This window comes from Mustela putorius, unplaced genomic scaffold, assembly GCF_011764305.1.
Source record: "Mustela putorius furo isolate JIRA1106 unplaced genomic scaffold, ASM1176430v1.1 tig00003911_pilon_pilon_pilon, whole genome shotgun sequence".
In the NCBI taxonomy this organism is placed as follows: Eukaryota; Metazoa; Chordata; class Mammalia; order Carnivora; family Mustelidae; genus Mustela; species Mustela putorius.
Genome location: NW_025422058.1, coordinates 3,094,232 through 3,117,036, shown reverse-complemented (window position 1 = coordinate 3,117,036; position 22,805 = coordinate 3,094,232). Strand labels below are relative to the sequence as shown.

General features: G+C 41.5%; 1 protein-coding gene and 1 long non-coding RNA gene across 7 annotated transcripts in view; one reads left to right on the top strand and one right to left on the bottom strand.

Moving 5' to 3' along the window:
- The window catches only part of E2F7 (E2F transcription factor 7), a 39,926-nt gene extending 23,016 nt beyond the window's left edge, over positions 1 to 16,910 (bottom strand). For 2 of the 3 annotated variants that reach the window (XM_045069068.1, XM_004752361.3), the window contains exons 1-5: positions 16,694 to 16,910; positions 15,891 to 15,983; positions 8,022 to 8,297; positions 4,800 to 4,968; positions 90 to 380 (exon numbers count right to left, since the gene is read on the bottom strand). In XM_045069068.1, coding sequence (XP_044925003.1) covers positions 90 to 380; positions 4,800 to 4,968; positions 8,022 to 8,297; positions 15,891 to 15,983 — 829 coding nt within the window. In that variant the 5' untranslated portion in view covers positions 16,694 to 16,910. The remainder of the gene's footprint in view (positions 1 to 89; positions 381 to 4,799; positions 4,969 to 8,021; positions 8,298 to 15,890; positions 15,984 to 16,693) is intronic. The other variant, XM_045069069.1, reaches the window with a different exon arrangement.
- Positions 16,911 to 17,039: 129 nt separating this feature from the next.
- The window catches only part of LOC123388821, a 105,353-nt gene continuing 99,587 nt past the window's right edge, over positions 17,040 to 22,805 (top strand). Inside the window, exons 1-3 of one of the 4 annotated variants that reach the window (XR_006603328.1) lie at positions 17,040 to 17,169; positions 18,070 to 18,172; positions 21,926 to 22,046. This is a non-coding gene — a long non-coding RNA (uncharacterized LOC123388821). The remainder of the gene's footprint in view (positions 17,170 to 18,069; positions 18,173 to 21,925; positions 22,047 to 22,805) is intronic. The other 3 variants (XR_006603330.1, XR_006603327.1, XR_006603329.1) reach the window with 3 other exon arrangements.

The window sequence follows — 22,805 nt, the reverse complement described above, 5'->3', positions numbered from 1 at the left end:
CTGGCACTCCCCACCTTAGCAGTGAGTTTCTATGGGAAGAGACCATCCCTCCCTCTCGGCCGTTACTCTTGTGGTTCCCGTGCACTCACAAGAAGGGTAGTCAGGTTCTGAGAAATCCAGTAGCTGTTGATCTTGAGAATCTGGACAGCCGTCTTTTTTACGTTCTCCTAGTTTATAATCCATCAGCTCTAGCTCCTTCTGTTGGAGATGAGCCATCTGTTCTTCATATTTCTGCTCCTCTCCCAGTCTCTGGAGGCTCCTCAGGGTTTTTGGCAGGCTCTGCCGGCCATGCCAGCCATATTGATTCTTGGCCACCCGGCTGACCAGATGCAGTGATTCCAGCACATTTACAATGTCATAGATACGTCTCCTTTCAACGCCTGTTTGCGAAATAGAAGCTGACGGTCATGCAGGCAAACATTTTCGAGTAAAAATTCCTTGAGGGCCTGGACTGCGTCTATAAACTAATTTACACGGTGCCCGGTATAATGGCCAGCCAGTGCAGATGCTCTAAAAATTCAACCTCTTAGGATACAAGCAACAGGAATTATTTTTCTTTCTTATTCTTGGAATCCAATGCTTAGCAAGTGCTAGGATAAAACATCTACCCAGACATGGACGATAGTTCCATCTCTATTACATGAACAGTAGTATGTTGTTTCTTTGGACTTGTTAGGTAAGACACGCCACCATTTCAGCATGTTTAAACAGGTGGGACTGAGCACCACATGTACTAAAGTGTCTGATGGATGCCTGATGAACACTGGTTGACTTGGACTTGTATTCCTAATTATGCAGACTATAAAATAAACTGTGTCCAATGCATGATACCTCATTTGGGCAATTCTAGCCTTTCCTGAAGTTTGAACGATGTGAAATAATAATCTTGCTAACTCTCTTAATGGCCCGGTTATGAAAACAGATGGCAAATATTTTGTTTCCTATTTCGCATTGGCAACTCAGGAGTCAAGAGCTTGGGCACCCTTCTCAAGTTGCTGGAGGAAGCTACAGCCACGGCTGAATAACATACAAGTTTCCTTTTGTTCATCTTGGCCACTGATACCTGTCCCTCCATTCCCATTCAGGGGCATTTGGGCCCAACAGCCCAGCAGTAAAGTACAGAGACTCTTCATGTACAATTCAGGCTGACCATGAAGTTCATGGTCACTTTCCCAACACTCACAGGAGCGGTCTATCACATTTACCAAAATATGTACTGCAGTTAAGCCTGGGGACTTTGAGGTCAGACTGCCTGGATTAGAAGCAACCCTGCTCTATCCCTTAGTAGTTGTGTGATCCTTGGAAGTCACTTCATCTTTCTGTGCCTTAATATTTATCTCATAAGGTGATGAGGATTAAATGTGGCCATAAAGATACAGGGTCTACAACAGAGTGTCAATTTTATCTACTGTTTGTATACTATTTTGTAAATACTTCCCGCACAGCATCGGAAATATCCCAAATCCCTGCTAGCCTGAGAGGTCACAGTAGAAACAGATTTTAAAACCTCCTCTGCCTCAGCCTGTTGTGCAACAGGCCCTTAGGCTTTTGAAACCCACTGGCTCCTTTGTTCTTCTCTAAGTCCCCATAACTAAAGCCTCTAGGCAGCTCCCAGAAAACTGTCCAGCTACAAAGATGCCCTCTTTCTGCTCACTTGCCAGAAGGTGTTCTATAACCAGAGCAGACTCAGTGAACATAGCTTCTGGCCCTTCTAAGATTTAATAGAAAAAACTGACCAAATTATGATGAAAACTTCAGAGGTGAAGTGAAGTTCTTTCTTTCCTATGCATCAAGACACATTTCACAGTCAACCAGAACATTTCAGCTCCTGACCCCGAAAGGTTCTTCACCCTCAGAAGCTCAGGCTTCAGTGCCAGATGCCTGCTGGAAGGTGCTGGCAGGGGCCGTGAGCGGCCCCTTGTCCAGATCTGCCTGGTTTTCTATTCCAGTCTGTTTTCATATATTAACACATCTTGTTTAGAGTGTAACATTCTAGAAACCTTCCCATTAGAAATGTCATGTGAATGCAACTGAGACACCTCAGGGCCAGCCATATGCTGGGCTGTTTTGTTATTTTGTATTTTAGATACAAACTGTTCCCTCTCCATCTAGTGGATAGACATCCTAAAAATAAAGGAAGATTCTGACCACTTGGAGGGTGAGATGAATGTTTAAGATGTACAATGGGTGTTTAATAGGTGGTGCTGATAAAAGTCACACTGGCAGCTGCCTGCCTAGATAATCATCTTTTCAATCTGGACTGTTTAACTGCTTACAGACTGGGGCACTAAAAAGTTCCATTTCACAGGTCTCAAGATCTTCAGGTTACTCTGGGGCTCGCTCTGTCGGGAAGGTTTTTCCTGGCACCCAGCCTTCCTTTTCTTTTGGATCAACACAATCCTATTAATCCTGGTCATGGCATTAGTTATGCCTCCCCAAGGATTTAACGGTCACTACCATGCTTCCCTGAGTCCTCAAGGGAGATAATCGAGAACATCTCTCAGCCCAATAAATTCATTTCTAAGGCTGTGCTATTATCCATTTACTAAAGTCCCTCCTGGTTCTTTAACTTCTTTTTTTTTTTAAAGATTTTATTAATGAATGTATTTATTTGAGAGAGAGCATGCTCAAGTGGGGAGTGGGGGGCAGAGGGAGAGAATCCCAGGAAGACTCCCTGCCGAGTGTAGAGTTCATCAATTGTCTACCCACTTTCCCAACACTCAAAAGAGCTATCTATCACATTTACCAAAAATACATACAGCAGTTAAACCCGGGGGGTTTTGAGGTCAGCCTGGCTGGATTAGAAGTAACCCTGGGTTTTAGCCCCACCACCCCGAGATTATGACCTGAGCCAAAAATTAGTTGGATGCTTACTTGACTGAGCCACCTAGGCACCCCTAGTTCTTTAACTTCTTACCTGTAATATCCATGTCAAATCTACACGGGACCACAGTCTGGGAAATAATGCGGCTGAAATGCTCTGAACATTCTTGGTTAACATATGTTCTTAGAGCTTGTGACCTGGGTTAGAGCAGGGAGTTTAGACTCAACCCCAAGATATGGTTACCACTGAAATAGCTTTAAAGAAGGGACCCCGTTTTTGGACATCACAGGAAGAGAGATGGCAAGGTCATTTGGCAAGTCTGGGTGATCGTGAGGCATTAAGAAGCTGTTTGTAAAAATCTCTGAAATTCTGCTCTGACCAGCCATAACACGGGCATCTGTGGCTCACATGAGAGCAGGAGTCCCGTTTCCTGTCTGATCCCTCTCACCCCCAGATCTGTAACAAAGCCTTCCAACATCCAATCTCTTGTTTTCCCACTGATATCAGTTCAAGGTCCCTGATAGAAGTTGGTACAGGGTGGAAGCTGGCCTCATGAATCCCAGTGAGAGGGACACTGTGTGCTATTGTTTTACTCTCACCCTCTGTGAGACTAGTTTCTAGGACCCTGTACCTCGAATGGGTGTATCCTAAGCCTCTATCCAACTGGGTCACCTTCCCCTTCTTGTTTCATTGGCACCGATGCGAAATAATGTGTTCTACTTCTGGGCTCCCCAACCAAGACACCATGCTTCTCATCCTAGAGGTTGAGAGGACAATTTGAGGAAGGCAGGGATATCTAATAAGAGTGGAGTAGAAATTATTCCACATAAGAGTAGCATTATCCATGCTAGGCCCTAAGTTAAGCATGTTGTTGATATTATCCCCAACTTTGCTAAGTTTCTGCAAGGCGCTGTGATCCTTGTGTTATAGACAGGAAAAGGTTAATTAACCTTTTTTAAAACTCTCATGGCCTGTAAATTAGAGAACTGGGCTTCAAATCCAACCCCATCTGACCCAAAGCTCAACCCATGGTCTTTCTATCATAACCTATTGCTTTCTCATTATCTCAGTATCTGGTAACTAAAATGATTTTAGCCATCAGTTTGAATAATTCAGATTGACAATCATCTACTAGGACACACTTCTCGGGGCTATGGGAAGAAAGAGAATTAAAAAAACCCCAAATTAAAAATATAATCAATCTATCATACAGCCTGTTTAGTTGATTTTTTATTTTTTTCTGTATGTACAACCTCCTTGTTTTTTAAGGGGACACCCTCTACCACTGTGATTTCTGCTTATTAAAGATGTCAACAATGTTTACTCTGAGACAAACTGCAACCCATGTCCACTAGGGGTCTCTATCCTGAGACGGCTGTCTGCGTTATCTACAGCCCATACACCACTGCACATTACACACACCCAAGCCATGTGAACACATGCACTCCTCTTTGTTATGAGGTTTAGCTGTTTGAGTTATGTCCAGATGTGCTTTTCCTCGTTTTTCAGGCTTGCTGTGAATATGCTAGTATATGGCTTCAAACACAATGGTCTTGCTCTCAAATCCTGTTTGATAACAGAAATAACACCAGGTCTGAACTCTTAGAAGCATTATTAAAAATAAAGACCAAGGCGTTTTTAAGTGTTTTTTGACTGTCTGAAATAATTTGAAATTAAAAATGAGATATTAATTTTTAGTGTGAGTCTTTTTATATAAATATTTTATAAGGTTAAAAAAACTTTTTTTTGTTTGTTTGTTTTGTTTGACCCTCAGGGCCAGAAGACTCCCTGGAATCCTAGGTATAAGGATGAGAAATTTGATGACAGAAGGCAGCTCGACTTGCTCCTCCATCCTTACTGTTCGGAGCCCACCCTTTGCTTAATGAGAAGCTATCCGAAGACTTCAGCCTGCCCAAGGAAACTGGTTTCCCACTGTGACTACAGATAGGACTGCAGGTAATCTGACAATACATACCAAGACTGACAGCAACTTCATCTAGGGAGATGGTTGTTTTCTCGGTTGACAAGGGATAACTTGGATAGCGAGCTAGAAACTTCTGGCACAGGAGTCCCAGACTTTTCTGTTTTCTGCTTGGCCTTTGCTTTTCAAATTCATCCACAGCACTGTCCCCAACCACATCAAGCTACAAAGGGCAGACAAAAGGGAGGGGAGAGATGTCATACTTAACATCCTAATAGAGAAATTGCATGAAAAATGCAAGAAAAATGTATAGAGAAATGAGAGTTATTAGCAAAGTGAGGGGGACATCTCAGTATGTATCATGCTAGATTTTCGTTAAAATACATTTCCTAATCCAATTTTCTTGATGTTTTACTGATTGTTTTCTTTGGGCTGAATTTTTTCTCCTTTGAAACTTGAAGGTGAGTCTTTTGGTTAAAAACTTAAAAAGTGAAAAATGAAGTTGTTTATCACTTGTTATACCCTTGCTACTAATGTGCTCATTAGATTAGCATCACCAGGAGCTTGGAGAGTCTTAGGCCATATCCCAGACCTGATGTATCCGAATCTAGATCTTGGGTGATTCCTCCTAACATAAAAGTCTGAGATCCACTGGCCTGCATTGTGTCACCAGTGTTTTACTTTTAACAACTGACCAAGGGTAAATGGAACTGAACAAGGGCAGCTAAGTCTTACTCCTCTTTATTCTTTTTTATGGCAAGTACCCTGAGTAGTATCCTTGTCTCATCAACCCACATTTGAAAAAGGCTCAATTCAAGCCTGAGAAAGTAAAAGGCTTTTCAGTGAACAGATTCAAGGAGAAAAGTGATATGATTTTCTCAAAGCTTTCAGAAAAAGCATTTGCTAAATTTAATACTCATTCACGATTTTCAAAAATGCCTTAAAAACTAAAAATGGAGAACTTCTTTAATAAAAAGTGTATCCATAAAAAAATCCAATGGCAAACACATGTCTTAATGGGAAAATCTTGAAAGCATTTCCTTAAAATCTGAAAAATGATAAGGATGCCCATTATCACTGCTCTTCTTCAACACCATATTGAAGGTCCTAGCCAGTGCACGAGGACAAGAAAAAGTAAGTGAGGCAAGGGATCAGAGAAGAATAAGCAAAACTTTCATTCTACAGAAGACACGATTGTTTATATACAACTCATAAGTATCTCAGACAAATTATTAAAAATAATGAGTGAATTTAGCAATGTAGCTGTAAAGGCAAAACAATGTATCTCAAAAATCACTTGTATTGCCATACAGTAGTAACAACAATGAAATGAAAAGACATTATTTACAATAACAATATGAGTGATGTTTTTAGGAATAAATCTAGCAAAAATCTATTTGCATAAAATATTGAAACTTAGATCTTTGAGAAATGCACTTAAAACTTAGAGAAATATACTATCTTCATAGATAGGAGGGTGCATTACCGTAAACAGATTTATTCTTCTCAAATCAATCTACATGTAATGCAATTCCAACTAAAATCCAATCTGAAGTATATAAGGAAAAACAAAAGGTGAAGAATAGCCCATATATTCTGAAGCAAAATAAGTTGAGTCTTGCTTTCCCTGATACCAATGCTTATTACAATATGTTATTGGTGTAGGGATGCATAGATTGGCCAATGGAATAAAAGATAGCCAAGAAACAGATGACAGAGATAGCACTCCCAGCTTGGGAGAACAAGAAGGACTGAGTAAATAGTTCAGGGACAATTGATTACAACAAGTAACATGTTAAAAGATATACACCAAAGTGAAAAGTAACACATTAAACTGAGAGAGGTTTATTTTCAAGAATATACAATAAACTCTTATATATCAGATCAGCATGGAGAAAAAGAACCCAACTAAAATCAGCAAATTATGTGAATAGACACTTCACAGAAGAAAAAAACATTGTGGCCAATAAACATGTGGAAAGAGACAGCCTTATTGGTAACCAAGGAAAAGCAAATGAATACTACAAAAATACACAACTGTATACCCATTAGGTTGGCAGAAATTAATACATTTGACAGTGTCAAATGTCAGAGAGAATGTGGATCGATAAATGCTCATTCATACTTGGGAAAGCAATTACTTTGCAAATATTTGCATATCCAATGACTTAATAATTTCACTACTAGTATGTATAATTTCACATACATACTAGATGTATACCCTAGAATGGTAGTCCTCAAACTTTTGGGTCTTAGAGTCCCTTTACATTCTTAAAAATTACTGAGGAATATCTTCTTTAAATGTATTCTTTATTACCTTTTGATAGAATATTTGGTCATATAAAATATACTTTTATATATATATATATGCTCACATACACACACACACACATATTTACATACTTATTATGTACATAATATCTTTAGCACCCAAAACCAGATTCAGGACATCTTTTTCTCTTTTCCTGTCCCAATTTCTTCATTTTGGTAATATTTATAGCATGAAAAATCCCCCAAAGGAGAAATAACTGACTTTTCTTAGCAAATCTGAGAAGTTTAATGGGAGATTGAAAATTATTGACCACTGATTTTTTTTTTTTAAATATAGAGATGCTGTTTATTCAATAGCTCTGGTTCCCTAGAGGACAGATAACTTAAAGATGATTTAACTTTAAAGCCCCAAACCAAAGAACTGAACATATATAAAAACAATGAATTTTCCCAGGTCTGAAATATACTATTGCCTTCAAAATAGGAGCAAAATTATAATTTGTGGCAACATAAAAAAAAGTCCAAGCTTCCGTATTAAATCAAAATTATAGTTTTCTTTAAATAATTGTTATTTTTTAAAAAATTATTTAAAAATTATTTTTAAAATAATAATTGTCAGTTTTAAAATGTGTAGTAGGAGTACTCAAGGGAGTAGCATATAGACGAGAAAAAAGCATTCATTGTGAAAAAAATGAGACAGAGTAAGAATTCCATTTTAGCTATAAATAAGATATTAAGTTTTGATATATTTTGATATCTATAAAAAACAGGGATTTGTAGATGAAAGATACTGCCTACCTAAAGGTATTTTACCATTACAGGTATTTGACATGCCATTAAATCCCCCCAATAGCAAGAATATACAAATAAACAACAAAAAAGGAAAGCATGTAGTTTAATACTGCTTTTGGCTCAATAGTAACTGAAGGATTGAGAATTCTATGACTTAAATAATCAAGTAAAAATGTTAAAAATCTATAAAGCCGGAAGATATAGCCTGTTTACCTGCAAAGAGTCTGTAAAGGCACCATCCTTGTTTTCAATAGGTCTGAATAGTCCCTTTTTCTTCTCCCGGTCTCTTATGTCAGGGCTGGCGGCACTAATGAGCACCTTCAGGTTAGCCGTGGGCGTCCATGGTTCTGCCTGCTGTCGGTCAACAAGCTTAACTGGAGTAATGGGGTTTCTTTCTGGAGTGAAGATTTTTTGCTTTGATAAATCAATTGGTTCATTTTTTATTGGAGTCTTTGGGGCCATCCTTGAACGATCAACAAATATATTTTCCTATTTAAAAAAAAGAGACCTTTTAGCGAGAAACAGAAAGGGCAGGTATAAGCTAAGAGCCTTTTGTTCCTATGACTCACCAAGACATGAAGATACAAAGAGACCCCATGTTTAGGGCTGAAAAATATCAGGCTAGGACTAATGAAAATAGTCTTGGACTCGTGGAATCCAAGAGGGGCTCAGCGAGAAAATGATCATCATCTACTGCTTTTTTTTTTAATTAATTTTTTATTTTTTATAAACATATATTTTTATCCCCAGGGGTACAGGTCTGTGAATCACCAGGTTTACACACTTCACAGCACTCACCAAAGCACATACCCTCCCCAATGTCCATAATCCTACCCCCTTCTCCCAAATCCCCTCCCCCCAGCAACCCTCAGTTTGTTTTGTGAGATTAAGAGTCACTGCTTTTTTAAAGAATTGTATTTTATTTAAGATTTATTTATTTTAGAACAGGGAGAAGGGCAAAGGAAGGGGGGAAAGAGTCTCAAGCAGACTCCCTGCCAAGCATGTAGCCTCATGTGGGGATCAATCCCAAGACCCCGAGATCATGACCTGAGCCAAAATCAAGAGCCAAATGCTTAACTGACTGAGCCACCCCAAGTGCCCATCATTGACCACTTCTAAACATACTTCTCAGGCATCTCTGTGAACAAAGTCATGAGTTTATCTGTCACTGGTAGATGCTTGTAACAGTTGAGGATGATAAGGGCAACTGTGGGTTGAGTACATAGTGCTTCTCTGTTTACAAGTTTGCACGAACTAGTGCAGTACAATTATGCTTTTGTCATTCGATGTTCACCGGTGCTAATACAGCAATTAATAGTAGGACCAATGGAAAAGTAGCTAACAAAATGCCACATGTCAAACCAACCTGGAGGGCTGTAATTCCCCTAGAGCAGTGCTTTTCTATCCATGGTGAAGGCAGGGTTTTTTATTTCCAAACTCCCACATACTAATGTGTGGTTTTACTTCATAGGACTCACATGCCACTCCCACGACCTGTGACTCTCCGTTTGAGTTTGTCACTCAAACAACCTACAGCCTGCTCAACGGGAAGAGACCCTTAATCATAGGCTTAGATACCACAGGGGGCAAGATCAGATTGCTACAGAGCTTTCTAAGCATTTGACTCAAGTTCTGTTCTTTTTTTTGCAATTTTTTAAATTAACATATAATGTATTATTTGCCCCAGGGGTACAGGTCTGTAAATCATCAGTCTTCCACAATTCACAGCACTCACCATAGCACATACCCTCCCAATGTCCATCATCCAGCCACCCTATCCTTCCCTCCTCTCCCCTCCAGCAACCCTGTTTGTTTCCTGAGATTAAGAGTCTCTTATGGTTTGTCTCCCTCCCAATCCCAACTTGTTTCATTTTTCCTTCCCTTCCCCTCACAATCCCCTTGCCCTGCCTCTCAAATTCCTCATGTCAGAGAGATCATATGATAATTATTCAAGTTCTGTTCCTAGTTTTTTGCAGTTCAGTAATAGTTTATGGACTAGCCATGTGCCCCCAGACTACACTTTGAGTAGACTTAGATAATTATAAGAAAAGATCAATGATGGATCCAATATGTTCCTTAGTCAACTATGAAGGACTGGCTATATGAAAGCCACATTTACCAAGCAATGAAAACAATTTTCTTTCCCCTACAATAAGTATTTGTCTTTTGAAAACAGAAAAATTCTACTCGGTCTATACCAGATTTCACCTCCAGGCAATAATATCTCACATAATGATGAAGGCAGATGCGTTAAACATTCGTCATTCCTTTTCCTATACACATGTCACTCTGCAGCTACTGCATGCTTACGTTTTGGCTGGGCAGTGGTTTAAAAAAGATGCTTTCCTATAAATGAGCAGCATATGAAGAGAGGCAAAAAAGAGTGGAAGCAACTGGAGTTTGTGTTAGCAGGGCCAACTCTGGTTCCTTGGATCGGCAGAAGCTGCCAGCCGGCCATGGTGAGGCTCTGCCCTCGTGTCACTGGAAGGAAGGCAGGTGGGGATGAGGGCGATGATTTCCCACCACAGCAGCGGTAAGCAGCCCGCCTGGAAACTTCATCTATCCACATCTCTTAACACATCCCTACTAGTGTGCAGTTCTGATGAAGTCTTCTACAAGGGAACTCCGAAGGGAAAGTATTAAATGTTTCCTATGGGCCACACCCCTTTTTATGTACTTTACATAGATTGCCTCCTCATCCAATCCTGTGACCTAGGTGCTATTATTTTCTACATCCAATCCTGTGACCCAGATGAAGAAACTGAGACACAGAGAGGTAAAATAACTTGCCTGAGGTCACATACGACCTTCATTCAGTATAGAAGTCATTGGTAGGCAAGAAAGAGCTGACAGCAGAAGTTTCTGAAATCCTACATCTAGAAATGAGCAAACCGGGGGTGCAAACTGGGGGTAAGTTACCTTTACCATAGCTCCCACAAAAGGTACCCAACAGGCCCGGGATCCTCACTGACACCTACGGAGAGGCAGTATGGGGAAGGAGCTCTGCAGGCAGGCTCTTGGGATAGCTTACCTGCCTCTGCTACTTAGCAGTAGTGTGAGCACGGGTAAGCTGCTTGTCTTCACTGAATTTTAATTCTCTTCACTGAACATGAAGTTCATAAAAATACCAACCTCAAGGGTTATTAGAGTAGTTCCTGGCATATACTGAGCTCTCAATAAAATGTAGCTGTTACCTGTTCCCCTTTGCCCCATTCTTTCTTCCTGTTCATTCTGGCACTCCTGGCATATACTGAGCTCTCAATAAAATGTAGCTGTTACCTGTTCCCCTTTGCCCCATTCTTTCTTCCTGTTCATTCTGGCACTCAGAGCTAATACAATATATAGCATGTCATATTGCTATTTAACTTCTCACGTGCATATCTTGACTCATTAATGAGACTGTGCACTTCTGGAGGTCAGGGAGCAAGTTCCATGTGTCTCATTCCTCACAATTTTTGGCAAAACGCCTTGCCCCTTACAGATGCTGAAAGAACACTATGCCTCGTTTATCTAGTTTTCCAAAAAGTATCCCTGTGGTAAAGGGTGTGGCCCAGACTCACTGAAGTGGCCAGAGATCCACCCTCCTTCTGTACTGCCTCTAGGGTACTTATTCTTGTAGGAATGATGAGCTCCTACTTTTTCCCTACGGAGGAACAATTTAGATGCATTATTTCCTCTAACACTTTGATATATTTTCACTACAGTATAAGAAAAACTTAAAGCAGGAAGGGAGTTAGGTTACCTGCTAGGTTATGATTATAGCATACATCTACATCCAAAGGAAAAAAATGCCACGTGTATTTGCATTCTGAGATCTCAGATGGGCAGAAAAAGTCAACTGTACCCTAACCGGACCCTGCTTGGTCTGTCTAGCCTGCAATCCTCACACTGTGTTAAGCGGAAAGGGAGTTAGAATCTGGAGGTGTAGCTTTTGTCTCAGTTCTGTATCTTTTTGATCCTGAACAAAATGCTTGTTCCATCTGGGCCCAAGATACCTTATCAATAAAATGAGGGGTTCCAGCTATAGTAACTACCTCCAAGCCTTTTCCAGCAAGGCTTCCCAGCTGTGTGGTGGCCACAGGGAGGCACTGAGATCTCTTCAGGAACGAATGACTCAGGATGGCTCTGAGGGGTCATCCTAGAACTTCTAGTTGGATTAAGTCTAGACCTCCCCTGAGACTGTGTTACAGATCTGCTTCTCCCTCTGTCTAGTTCGGCAGCCTTCCCCTTTCACCCACATGCCTGGACCCCTAGAATCCCCCTACATACCTCCTGTGCACTGACTCTATGTCAGATCTGCCTACCAGGAAATCTAAGCTGCGATGTGCAGGAAGTCGCCTCCCTGGCTAGAGAGGGCCTGGGGAAGTGTGACCATGAAACAGGCTCTCCAGTTCTCATATGCAAATGGAGACCACACAGCCTGGCTTACTTGCCATAGAAGTGCTGGGAAGGTGGGATCCGAGAAGTAACTTGTGAGTGCTTTACAGATGTGTGTGATCATGAATTACACCAGATTTTGACTTTGCCGTACTCTGCCAGAGAGAGGCTTTGTAGTTAGAAGATCTTGGTTTGAGTCCTGCTTGTGTCTCAGATACAGATACAGCTTTGATCGTGTCCCTCAAATAACATATACGATGATCAGCCTTGTCCAGGCCCTTGGCAATATTTTGCCAGCTGCTTTTCCAGTTCCATCTCATGCCTACTCCACATTTTACTCAAATAGTACACTTGTTTTTCTTCAAACCTGCCCTATACCATGACTTTGTCTTTAATGCTCTCAGTGAAACTTCGCCCACAGAAACCCTATCTATGCTTTAGGACTCACTGTAAAGATGACACCTTAGGAAGTGTCTCCTTCTAGCTACCAACCAATAACTCTCTTTCCCTTCAGAGCGCACTTTCTAGAATAATCCACACCAAGGGTTTCCCCTGCTCATCTCCCAGGGGTTCCTCAAACCACCAGGCTCTTCTGATCTTTCACTTAGGTCACCTTTCACTGATCTTTCACCTTCTGATCTTTCACCTAGGTCACCTTTCACTGGCCAGTTCAATAGTAAAACACCTCACATGATCTCACTGCCATGGTTGAGACTGTTGACTGTTCTTTGCTCTACAAAACACACAGCCCTTCTAAAATAGCACACTTTCTCTCTTGGTTCTTTCTATTTCTTGGACTATTTCTTCTCAGTCTCCTTCCTTGGTTCCTCTTTTTCCACTCTTAAAATCTCTGCCCTCCAGTCTTCTCTGTTTGCTCTGGGAGAGTTCACCCACTGTCATGTCCATGGCTTTAAAACCAACCTGTATGCTGACAGTTCCCAAGTTTGTATCTGGCTAGGACTTTTCATGAATTCCACAATCAGACAACCAGTGCCTCCTGCACATATTTATCTACCTGTAATCACACAGGAACAAATATAGATATATTCCAAATTGAACTTAACCTTTTTTCTTAATTACTCCAAAAAGTTATGAATGACCTTCAAGGAAAACCTGTGCCCACTAAGTCTGGGTATTGTCTCCAAACATACCTGCTCATTTCTACTCCTTACCAGTTCCCTTCCTCTATACTTGTTTAAGTTAGCATTCCTTTCTTCCAGCCCTTGTGAGGCATTATCTCTTTCACCAAGCACCCCAATAGCTTAATCCTTACTGCTCACCCCTGTGTGCCAAACCATTGGTTTCCTTTTGTCTTCCCCAAAAGAGCTGTGAACAACTTAAGAGGAGACTCTGATTTATTTCTCATAACTGGCCTCAGTAAACTTGGGTAATGAAATTGAAAGCTCTTATTTATATGTTTACAAAAATTTCTCCATAAGTAGCAAGAAAATGCATGCACAGTACAGTACTTACAGTTGTTGACCAATGTGCAGAAAGTCAAAAGAGAAATCCTCTAAATGCCAGCTGACCCACAAAACACTGTACTAGGCATTTCTCAGAGGGCTTCAAGTAACAATCTAACACCACTAGCTTCTGGCCACTCTGGAAATCTTGAGCATTTCTTGAATGCCTACACCTCATGTGGTTTCCTCTGCCTACAATGTCCGTCTTGCTCACTCTTGTTTTTTTGTAGGTTGAATGTCCTCAGCCACTGAGGTTTAGCCCAGACGTTAACTCCTCTGTGAACCTTCCCAAATCTCCCAGAATTCCCTGCGAATTTATTTCTTCCTTCTTTATTTTGCCAAACATTTTGTGCCTGCTCCTATGATGGCACTTACCAAATCACAGTACAGTTGGTTAGTTTTGCATCTGAGACCCTGAAAGTCTCGCAGGTAAGGGCAGGGATGACTGTTTGGCTTTGGGTCACCAGTTCCACTGAGGATAGTGTGAGCAGCATGTATTACTGGGTTACAAATACCTAAAGAGGGACGTGCTATTTATTAGCTCTAATTTACGGAAGATAAAAACAGGCTTGAGAGAGGTGAGGAAACCTAAACCGCTGTGTCCCAGCACCTAGAACATAAATATTTATTGAGTGACTGAATAAATGTATTAGTTCAAGGTTACAGAGCTAATAAGTGGCAGAGCAGGAAATCAAACCCAGATCTCGGTTACTGCAAATCCCATGTTCTTGCCATCACTAGAAATCCTTTCTTTACTACAGAGCAAAGTGAAAAAAGGACAAAACCCCTCCCGTATCCAGGCAGAAGCGCTGTTCTCATTCCTTTCCTTCTCTTTGAGAGGTGAAATAATCCCTGCTCATACATTCCATTTCAAACATTTTAACTGTTTTTCCGATCTCTTTTGAGTAATTTGAGTTCTTCTCTGCATGCATTAAAATGGGAAAGTTCAACTGGACATAGCCCTTACTGATGCTAACTAGAGTAGAGTGCCCTTGTGGAAGGCACTTAAAAAACTCACTGACCCAGAAGGAAAGAAGTGGACACTGACTCAGGCTTTATATAAATGTATACACATTCCTTCAAGGCTGTTCCATCCAAATTATAAAGAAAAACAAAAAGTCTTGCTCTGAAACTCCCAAAGCCAAAACTCTCAATCTACATTTTAAAGTCTGGACATTTCATCATCATATAGCTTAGGTAATTTTTAGAAAGTCCTCTTGAAAACAATAATGTTTTGGCCTACTTCTCCGAACAAAAAAATTTTGAATGCTAGGAACAACAATCTACAAAAAACATACAACTGCACACCTATCCAAATAAACAATCGTCAAGTATTCTTCAAAGGTCTACATAACAGGTGTTTTTCCACCAGGCAGTTTCACTGTTGATGCTAACTAAGCCTAAAAATAGAGACCTAGAAAAGATCAGTGCCCAAGTAAGTTGTGATGCTCAGATTTGTATGCAAAGTTTCTATATCTGGGTTTATTATATCTATTTGGTTTCTGCCTAAAAATGCTTAGACATTTGCTAACAAGCTACTATACCTTTTCAGTAGGGCACTGGCTGGTGAGTACAGCTGTGCTGATGTGGCAATAGTGATAGCTTAGACTATGGCCACTTTATTTCATTACATTTCTTGAAGACACAACTACAGTCTTAAAAATCACAAGGGGTGCAAAAAGGGAGGAAGAGGCTTAGTATAAAACCAGCAGCAGCACTGTCAAATATTCAGCGTACACTACTGGGCCAAGTCATTTTATCTCCCCATATACAGGAGGCACAGGTCATAATTTTGGGTGAATGGAACAGCCACTAGGAGATTGATCATTGGTACAAAAGAACATTCCACAGCACTTTAATAATACAGCATTTACAGTATAAGGTCTATTTTTTTGGGAATTGAGGCTTAACATTCCTGCTCAGCATGAGCTAACTCCATTCTTGACAGCTATAAATAAGTATTACAAACTTTCAATTGGCGTGTTCAGCACATCTTTGATTCATATAAATTGGTTCCAACATTACATTTAATTTAGCCTCTCTCTACTGCAAAATCAGTGAGAAACTCAACAATAATGGTTTGGAAGTCTCCATTGTCAAAAAAAAGTATATGTCTATAATGTTCATCAAACTAATTATTATGTTTACAAGACAAGTATGGGTGGCATGTTGGAACACTTTATTGAATAAGACACCACCATCCTAAATATGTTAGAGCTTTAAGGTATTTAAGTGCACTTACCTTTTGTGCATTTTCCCCATCTTCAATTGCAAAATCTAGTCTGGACTGCCTGGGGTTGATCAAGTCTTTTAGTGTTAAACAATTTACCTCCATCTGTAAAGCACAATTATGATTTTACAATTGGATGTTTTCTCCTCCAACAAAAATATCTATCCCTTGCACGTGAACATGAACTTCCCTTCCCTAAACTCATCCTGGGAATTTCCAGGAATGTAGCCACCCCCCAACTCTAAAACACACATGAAATGAACACCAACACTTAAAGTGTGCTTGGAAATTACTAAAAACCTGTGAAGAAAAAGAAATAGACAAAAATGGTAAATTTTTTATGAAGAGCAACAGCACAAAACAAAGTTACCAAGTCAGGAGAGTGCAGGGCAAATCTGTCAGAAAGTACAGGGTCTCCTGGGTCAGTTAATTTTGGCGCAAAGAACTGGGAGGAATTCGGCTTTGAGGGGGTTTTGAGTTGGGGTGGGGGGCGGGGGGGAACGGGAGGGAAGGAAATCTGATCGCCAGACCAAACCCACTCAGCTTTTAGCGCAGCCCCTTCCCAGGCCTCCAAGCGGACCCCAAGGATAAAGTCTTCCAATGAACCCCTCAGATCTTGAGGAAAGACAAGTCTCTTCTACTGCTCCACGGGAGGCAGAGCTGGAACCAGGACACCCCACGCACGCCTGGTCCAGTGGCAGAAATGCCTCGATCCCCGCCAGCAGGAGGGTGGCAGGCTGGCAGCCTGGGCGGGGGTGTCCCCTTTCCCCCCAATTCCCGCCTCCTCGCAGCGCTTAGGGCCGCACGCTACTTACTCCCACTTTGAGGAGGCTTCCTGCCTCTGGGGACCTCCACGACCCCCACACCGGCGCGGGACCAGCGGGACGAGGCGATCAGCAGGCGGGCGGCGACATCGGGCGGGGAAAGTGAGGCGCGCCGATCCCCGCTCCGAGTGCCCTGAGCTGGCTGGGACCCCGCGGTGTCCGGGCAGCGCCAGCGCTCCAGCCCTGGATCGCAGTCCCCGCTAAAACACCTCCTCTGGCGCCTTGAGACCGAATTTGAGAATCCACCAATCAGCGGAGGCTGGCGGGGCGGTCCCGGCCAATCACGTGGCGGCACGGCCCGGGCTCGCCGCCCCTCGGAGTCTTGGCGCTCCGAGCCGCGCGTTTGGCTCTCACCCGCCCAATAGTTGCCGCCTCAGCCCCCTCCCCCTTCCGGGTACCTGGAAACCTCGGGCCCGGGAGCCAATTCCTGCCGGGGACGCGGGCCCGGGCGGCCGCGGGAAGCCAAGGTGGGGGCGGCGCGGGGCGGCGGGAGAAGGAGGAGGAGGGCTCTTTTGTTATGCGTAAAAGGCCCGCTCCGGTCCCCTCGGCTTGCCGCGCTGGGAGACCGCGGGCACGACCAGGGGTGGGGAAAGCAGATGGAGTTTGGAAAAAAACGATGTTCGCACTCTGGACGCCGCTGCCGCCACCCCCTCCCCCCTGCAACCTGCGCGGAAGCGAAGTTGTCCAGGCTTGTTGGGGCAAACTTCCTAACACCGCACGCTGGTGTGACACGTGAACCATGGTTACCACTCTGCTGCGAGCAGATGGCACGCCAGTTAGTCCTGGAAACTAGACTGCAAGCAGAACCAGCTGCTTTTTTCTTTTCTTTCTTTTCTTCCTTTTCCTTTCCTTTCTTTTCTTTTTCGTAATTCCAGAAAAGTTTTTTTTTTTTTTGGTGGTGTGCCTTTTTGAGAACATCGCCCATAATTAAGGGCAAAAAGCCTTATTAAATAATTCTTAGCGACATGCAGCAGCATTCTGGCACGTAGTCGAGAAAATTTCCTCAACATTACTGATTTGTATTAAATGCTTCACTTCCTTCAACTTTAGTTTCTTATTTGAAATATGAATATTGATAGAGACAGCTCTGTGTGTGTGTGTGTGTGTGTGTGTGTGTGTATACACGTGCGCGTGCGGTGTGTATTTTAGTAGACTATTGCTTAGAACAGTTTTACATTTATAGGAAGATTGAGAAGATAGGATGCAGACTGCCCCTACATCTGGCACCCAATTTTACCTGTTTATTAACACCTTATATTTGTGTTGTACTTTTGTTGGAATTAACGAACCTATAATGATATGTTATTCTTTAACTGAAGTCATTATTCAGATTTCCTTACATTTTTCCTAATGTTTTTCTCTTCCAGGATACTACATTTAGTGCTCATGTCTCCCTAAGCTCCTTGTGGCTGTGACAATTTTTCATACTTTCCTCGTTTTTGCTGACCTCCATGGTTTTGAGGAATACTGGTAAGTCATTTTGTAGGATGTCCTGCTATTGGGATTTTGAGACAGCCTTTTTAAAGCATGTCTACAGACATTGCCCTACAAGTCATATACTTTACAGAAGGGATATTCTTCTTATCCTTTCTGTAACTAGGAGATCCACTCCTCACCTCCCAGAATTTAAGTGCACTGTCTGCAGAATTTAGAATGCTCAATCAAGTCCTTCACTTTGTACTCTGTTTAGGCTGCTGATAAATATAGCCTAAAAATCACTGTTAGATCATACTCAAAGGACAAGCATGGAAACATTAAACATATAGAAAAATAACAACAGTAATTTGACATTTTTATATTAGAAATGACATTTTGAACTGAAATTTATCTTATAGGTAGAAGCATGAGGAGAAAGTATAAAGAATAAAACTAATTTATTAAATTTTGTACTTCTGTAGAAGCAGAACATTGGATTAGGAAATTTTTTTTCCCCCAACTGTATTAATTTCCTGTAGCTGCTGTGACAAATCACCACAGACTTTGATTTAGAATAATAGAGATTTATTCTTTCACAGTTCTGGAGGCCAGAAGTCGAAATTTAAGGTGTTGGCTGAACCACATTCCCTCTGGGGCTCTAGAGGAGAATCTGTTCTTTGCCTCTTCCCGTCTTCTGGTGGCAATCCTTGATGTATGGCTGGCTCACTCAGATCTCTGCCTCAGTGGTCACATTGCCTGGTCCCTTTCTGTCTGTTACCTCTCTTGTGTATCTCTTACAAGGACAGTTGTTACTGAATGTAGTTTCCACTTGTATAATTCCGGATGGTTTCATCTTAAGATCCTTAACTCAATTACCTCTGCAAAGACCTTTTTTCCAAATACGGTGACAGCCATGGGTTCCAGGGATTAGAACATGGATATTCCTTTTTGGGACCACTATTCGCTTTTTAGACCCACATTCAAATTATTAAAGTTTGTTCATTTCTTTGGTATTTCAGAATGATAGTGGTTGTTACTTTGAGGATAGGCAGTTTTGTTACAGACCTTTCTAGCATTTTCAGAGTATTTTTTCTGTTTCATTTCAAATGTAGCCACTATTTAGAGCAAGAAAAACTTGTGATGTAGCTTCCGTTTGCTTAAAGTAAGAGTGATCTTAAATTTGGAGGAAAACTGGAAAATGAGCATTTATTGGGCAAATTCAGAGACATTACTCCAATACACTTATTTACTTTGATGCTTTCGAGCCCCAGATTTTGTAGATAAGCTGTCAATCTCTCAGTTACTCAGTTGACAGTGATGGTGACTGGGAACTTGGGTGGAGCATCAAGAAGGATCCCTGCAGTCATGATCCCGGGGTCCTGGGATCCAGCCCAGCATCGGCATCAGGCTCTCTGCTCTGCAGGGAGTCTGCTTCTTCCTTTCTCTCTGCCTGCCTCTCTGCCTACTTGTGATTTCTGTCTATCAAATAAATAAATAAAATCTTAAAAAAAAAAAAAAAAAAAAAAAAAAAGGATTCCTGCATATGGCTTCTCAGTGTAGCCTGATCTTTCTTCCTTATGGCCTGGTGGCTGAGGCAGTCGGACTTCTTTGGGGACTCAGGGCTCCAAAATGCGTTCCCAAGCCCACAAAGTGGAAATCGTATTGCCTCTTATGATGTAGCCTTTGAAAGAAGATATCATCAATTCTGCTATATTTTTTGGATGAAATAGTCAAAGACCCACCCATATTTGTGAGGAAAGGACACACACACTACCTTTCTTTTCTTCTTCTTTTAGTTTCAAGTTTTTATTTAAATTCTAGTTGGTTAACATATCTGATAATACTGGTTTCAGAGGCAGAATTTAGTGATTTATCACTTACCTACAACACCCATTTAGCCCATCCCTCACCCACCTCCCCTCCAGCAACCCTCAGATTGTACTGTGTAGTTAATGGTCTCTTATTTTAGTTAGACCATTTAGACTATTAGTTAATAGTCTCTTTCTTTTTTCTTCCTTCCCTGTGTTCATCTGTTTTGTTTCTTAAATTCCAGATGAGAGGAATCATATGGTATTTGTCTTTTTCTGTCTTATTTTGCTTAACATAACACACTCCAGCTCCCTCCACATTGTTGTAAATGGTGAGATGTCATTCTTTTCGATGAGTGAGTCATAATTTCATTTTACACACACACACACACACACACACACACACACACCTTTACTCATTCATCAGCAGATGGACATATGGGCTATTTCCATAGTTTGGCTGTTGTTGATAATGTTGCTATAAACATTGGGAGGCAGGTACCCCTTCAGATCTGTATTTTTGTATCCTTTGGGTAAATACCCAGTAGTGCAATTGCTGGGTCATAGGGTAGCTCTATTTTTAACTTTTTGAGGAACCTCCATATTGTCTTCCAGAGTGGCTGCACCAGCTTGCATTCCCACCAACAGTTTAAGAGGGTTCCCTTTTCTCTGCATCCTTGCCAACATCTGTTGTTTCCTGTGTTGTTAATTTTAGCCATTTTGACAGGTGTGAGGAGGTATCTCATTGTGGTTTTGATTCATATTTCCCTGATGATGAGTGATGTTGAGCATCTTTTCATGTGTCTGTTGTCATCTGGATGTCTTCTTTAGAAAATGTCTATTCCTATCTTCTGCCCATTTCTTAACTGGATTATCTATTTTGGGGTGTTGAGTTTGATAAATTCTTTATAGATATTGGATACTAACCCTTTATCAGATATGTCATTTGCAAATATCTTCTCCCATTCCGTAGATTGCCTTTAGTTTTGTTGATTTTTTCCTTCGCTGTACAAAAGCTTTTTATCTTGATGAAGTCCCAGTAATTTATTTTTGCTTTTGTTTCCCTTGCCTCCAGTGAGGTGTATCTGGTAAGAAGTTGCAATGGTGAGATTAAAGAGGTTGCTGCCTGTGTTCTCTAGGGTTTTGATGGTTTCCTGTCTCACATTCAGGTCTTTCATCCATTTTGAATTTATTTTGACAGACCCTACTTTTTGGTGGAAGAAATGTCAAACACTTTGGTGCCATATTTTAAAATTGCCACAGCAGGTTTCATGCTGATTTTGTGATTCTACCTCTATAAGCTCTGCCTGGAAGGTCATTGACTTTGCAACAGTTTTGCACTACACACATGGCCATAGTCCTCAGGGCTCCACATTGTATGAGGCCTGTGGTTCTCAACTCTGTCTGTGCTTCAGAATCCCTTGGGGAGATTTTTAAAAATACCAGTACCTGAATCCCATACCCAGAGACTTCCAGTTTACCTGCTCTGGAGTTGCACTTGGGTATTTCTTAACCAATGCCTAATGTCTTTTTCTTTACCATCATGCTGGTTGTATGCTTATTCATCAGTGTTTTTGAATGCTTCTGAATCCATGATTTCAGAAATCGAGCCTTCGGTGCCATCAGTGAAGATTTGGGTGGGTATGTCACTTCTGGAGTAGGTGCAGAGTTGCAGACGGCTGGCTCTTACTTGTTTGTGGCTGTGTCACTGCTTATTGGAAGGGGTTGAGGTGGTCAGTGAGAATTCACGGGTGAGGTAAAAGTTTGCCAGAAGAAGGAACAGCAAGAGCTGTGATCCAGAGAATATACACAGATGACCATGTGACCTTCCTCTGTGCAAAAGACTTGCTCCGTAGCCTCTCAAACTTGCAAATGGTCTTTTATCCTTTTGGGGTTCCAAATCCCAAGATTTATTATACATCATTCATGTCGTCAGTCTGAGCCATCCAGTTACTATTTCAGCTTCCTCAGATGTTGTCCTTTTCTTCCACTCCCGCAGGTGCCATCATCTCGGTGGAGCATCTGTTCTCAAAAGTGTAGGTCACAGAGGGAATGACATCCTGATTTTTCTCTGCACGGGCGACAGAAGGACCTTGGCTTCACATCCTGGCAATTCTCAGGTCTCTTTGAGTAGATCAGTTTAAGTTCTTAAACTGAGGACTCTCATTTAAAATGGCCTTTGTCTTCACCCATTCAGGGGCCTGGGAATGTGATACATTTGTTTCTCTAACTGCTAGCAAGTTCAGAGAAGACAGACAGTTTATTCTTGGCTGACTATAAGCAATGTCAGGAGAGTAAGTCCGTGATTGGTTCATGCTGATAGCCTTAGTAACAAAACTTAAAAAAAAAAAAAAAAAAAATCATTGTAATACCGAAGGGCAGTTATGGCTCCCATCTCAAATTGCATCCAGATGTCCAGCTGTTCTAAGAGAGGTGCTTAAACTGTGATTTCATGTCCCATAGGGAACAGAGGAATTCATTCTTTATCTTTACAGACTCCTTATCATCTTTAGCACTGTGGAGCAAGATTATTTTCCTTCGTGATCATGTAATTTGTGTTCTCACTGAACGAAAAGTTAGCATCCTTGGTGAGCATGTGTGGTACGTGTGTCACTGTGTGTGCATGTTGAAGGCCAGGATGTGGAGAAGGGGTTGTGCTGTAACAAACATTCTAGACCACAATAGCTAGGGTGAATTTTGAGCTGGACAAGGTGTTTCTGGGAATGTGATAGTGGAGACTATAAAATGGGGCCTCCCTTTATATGGTGCCATATTTATACTGTTGTAGTGGTTTGGAGGGATCGCAGTGAGCGGGACAGTAAAAATGGGAATTGAAAGTGCCCTGGAATTGAGATTGTGGAGAAGATGAGGTACAAGCT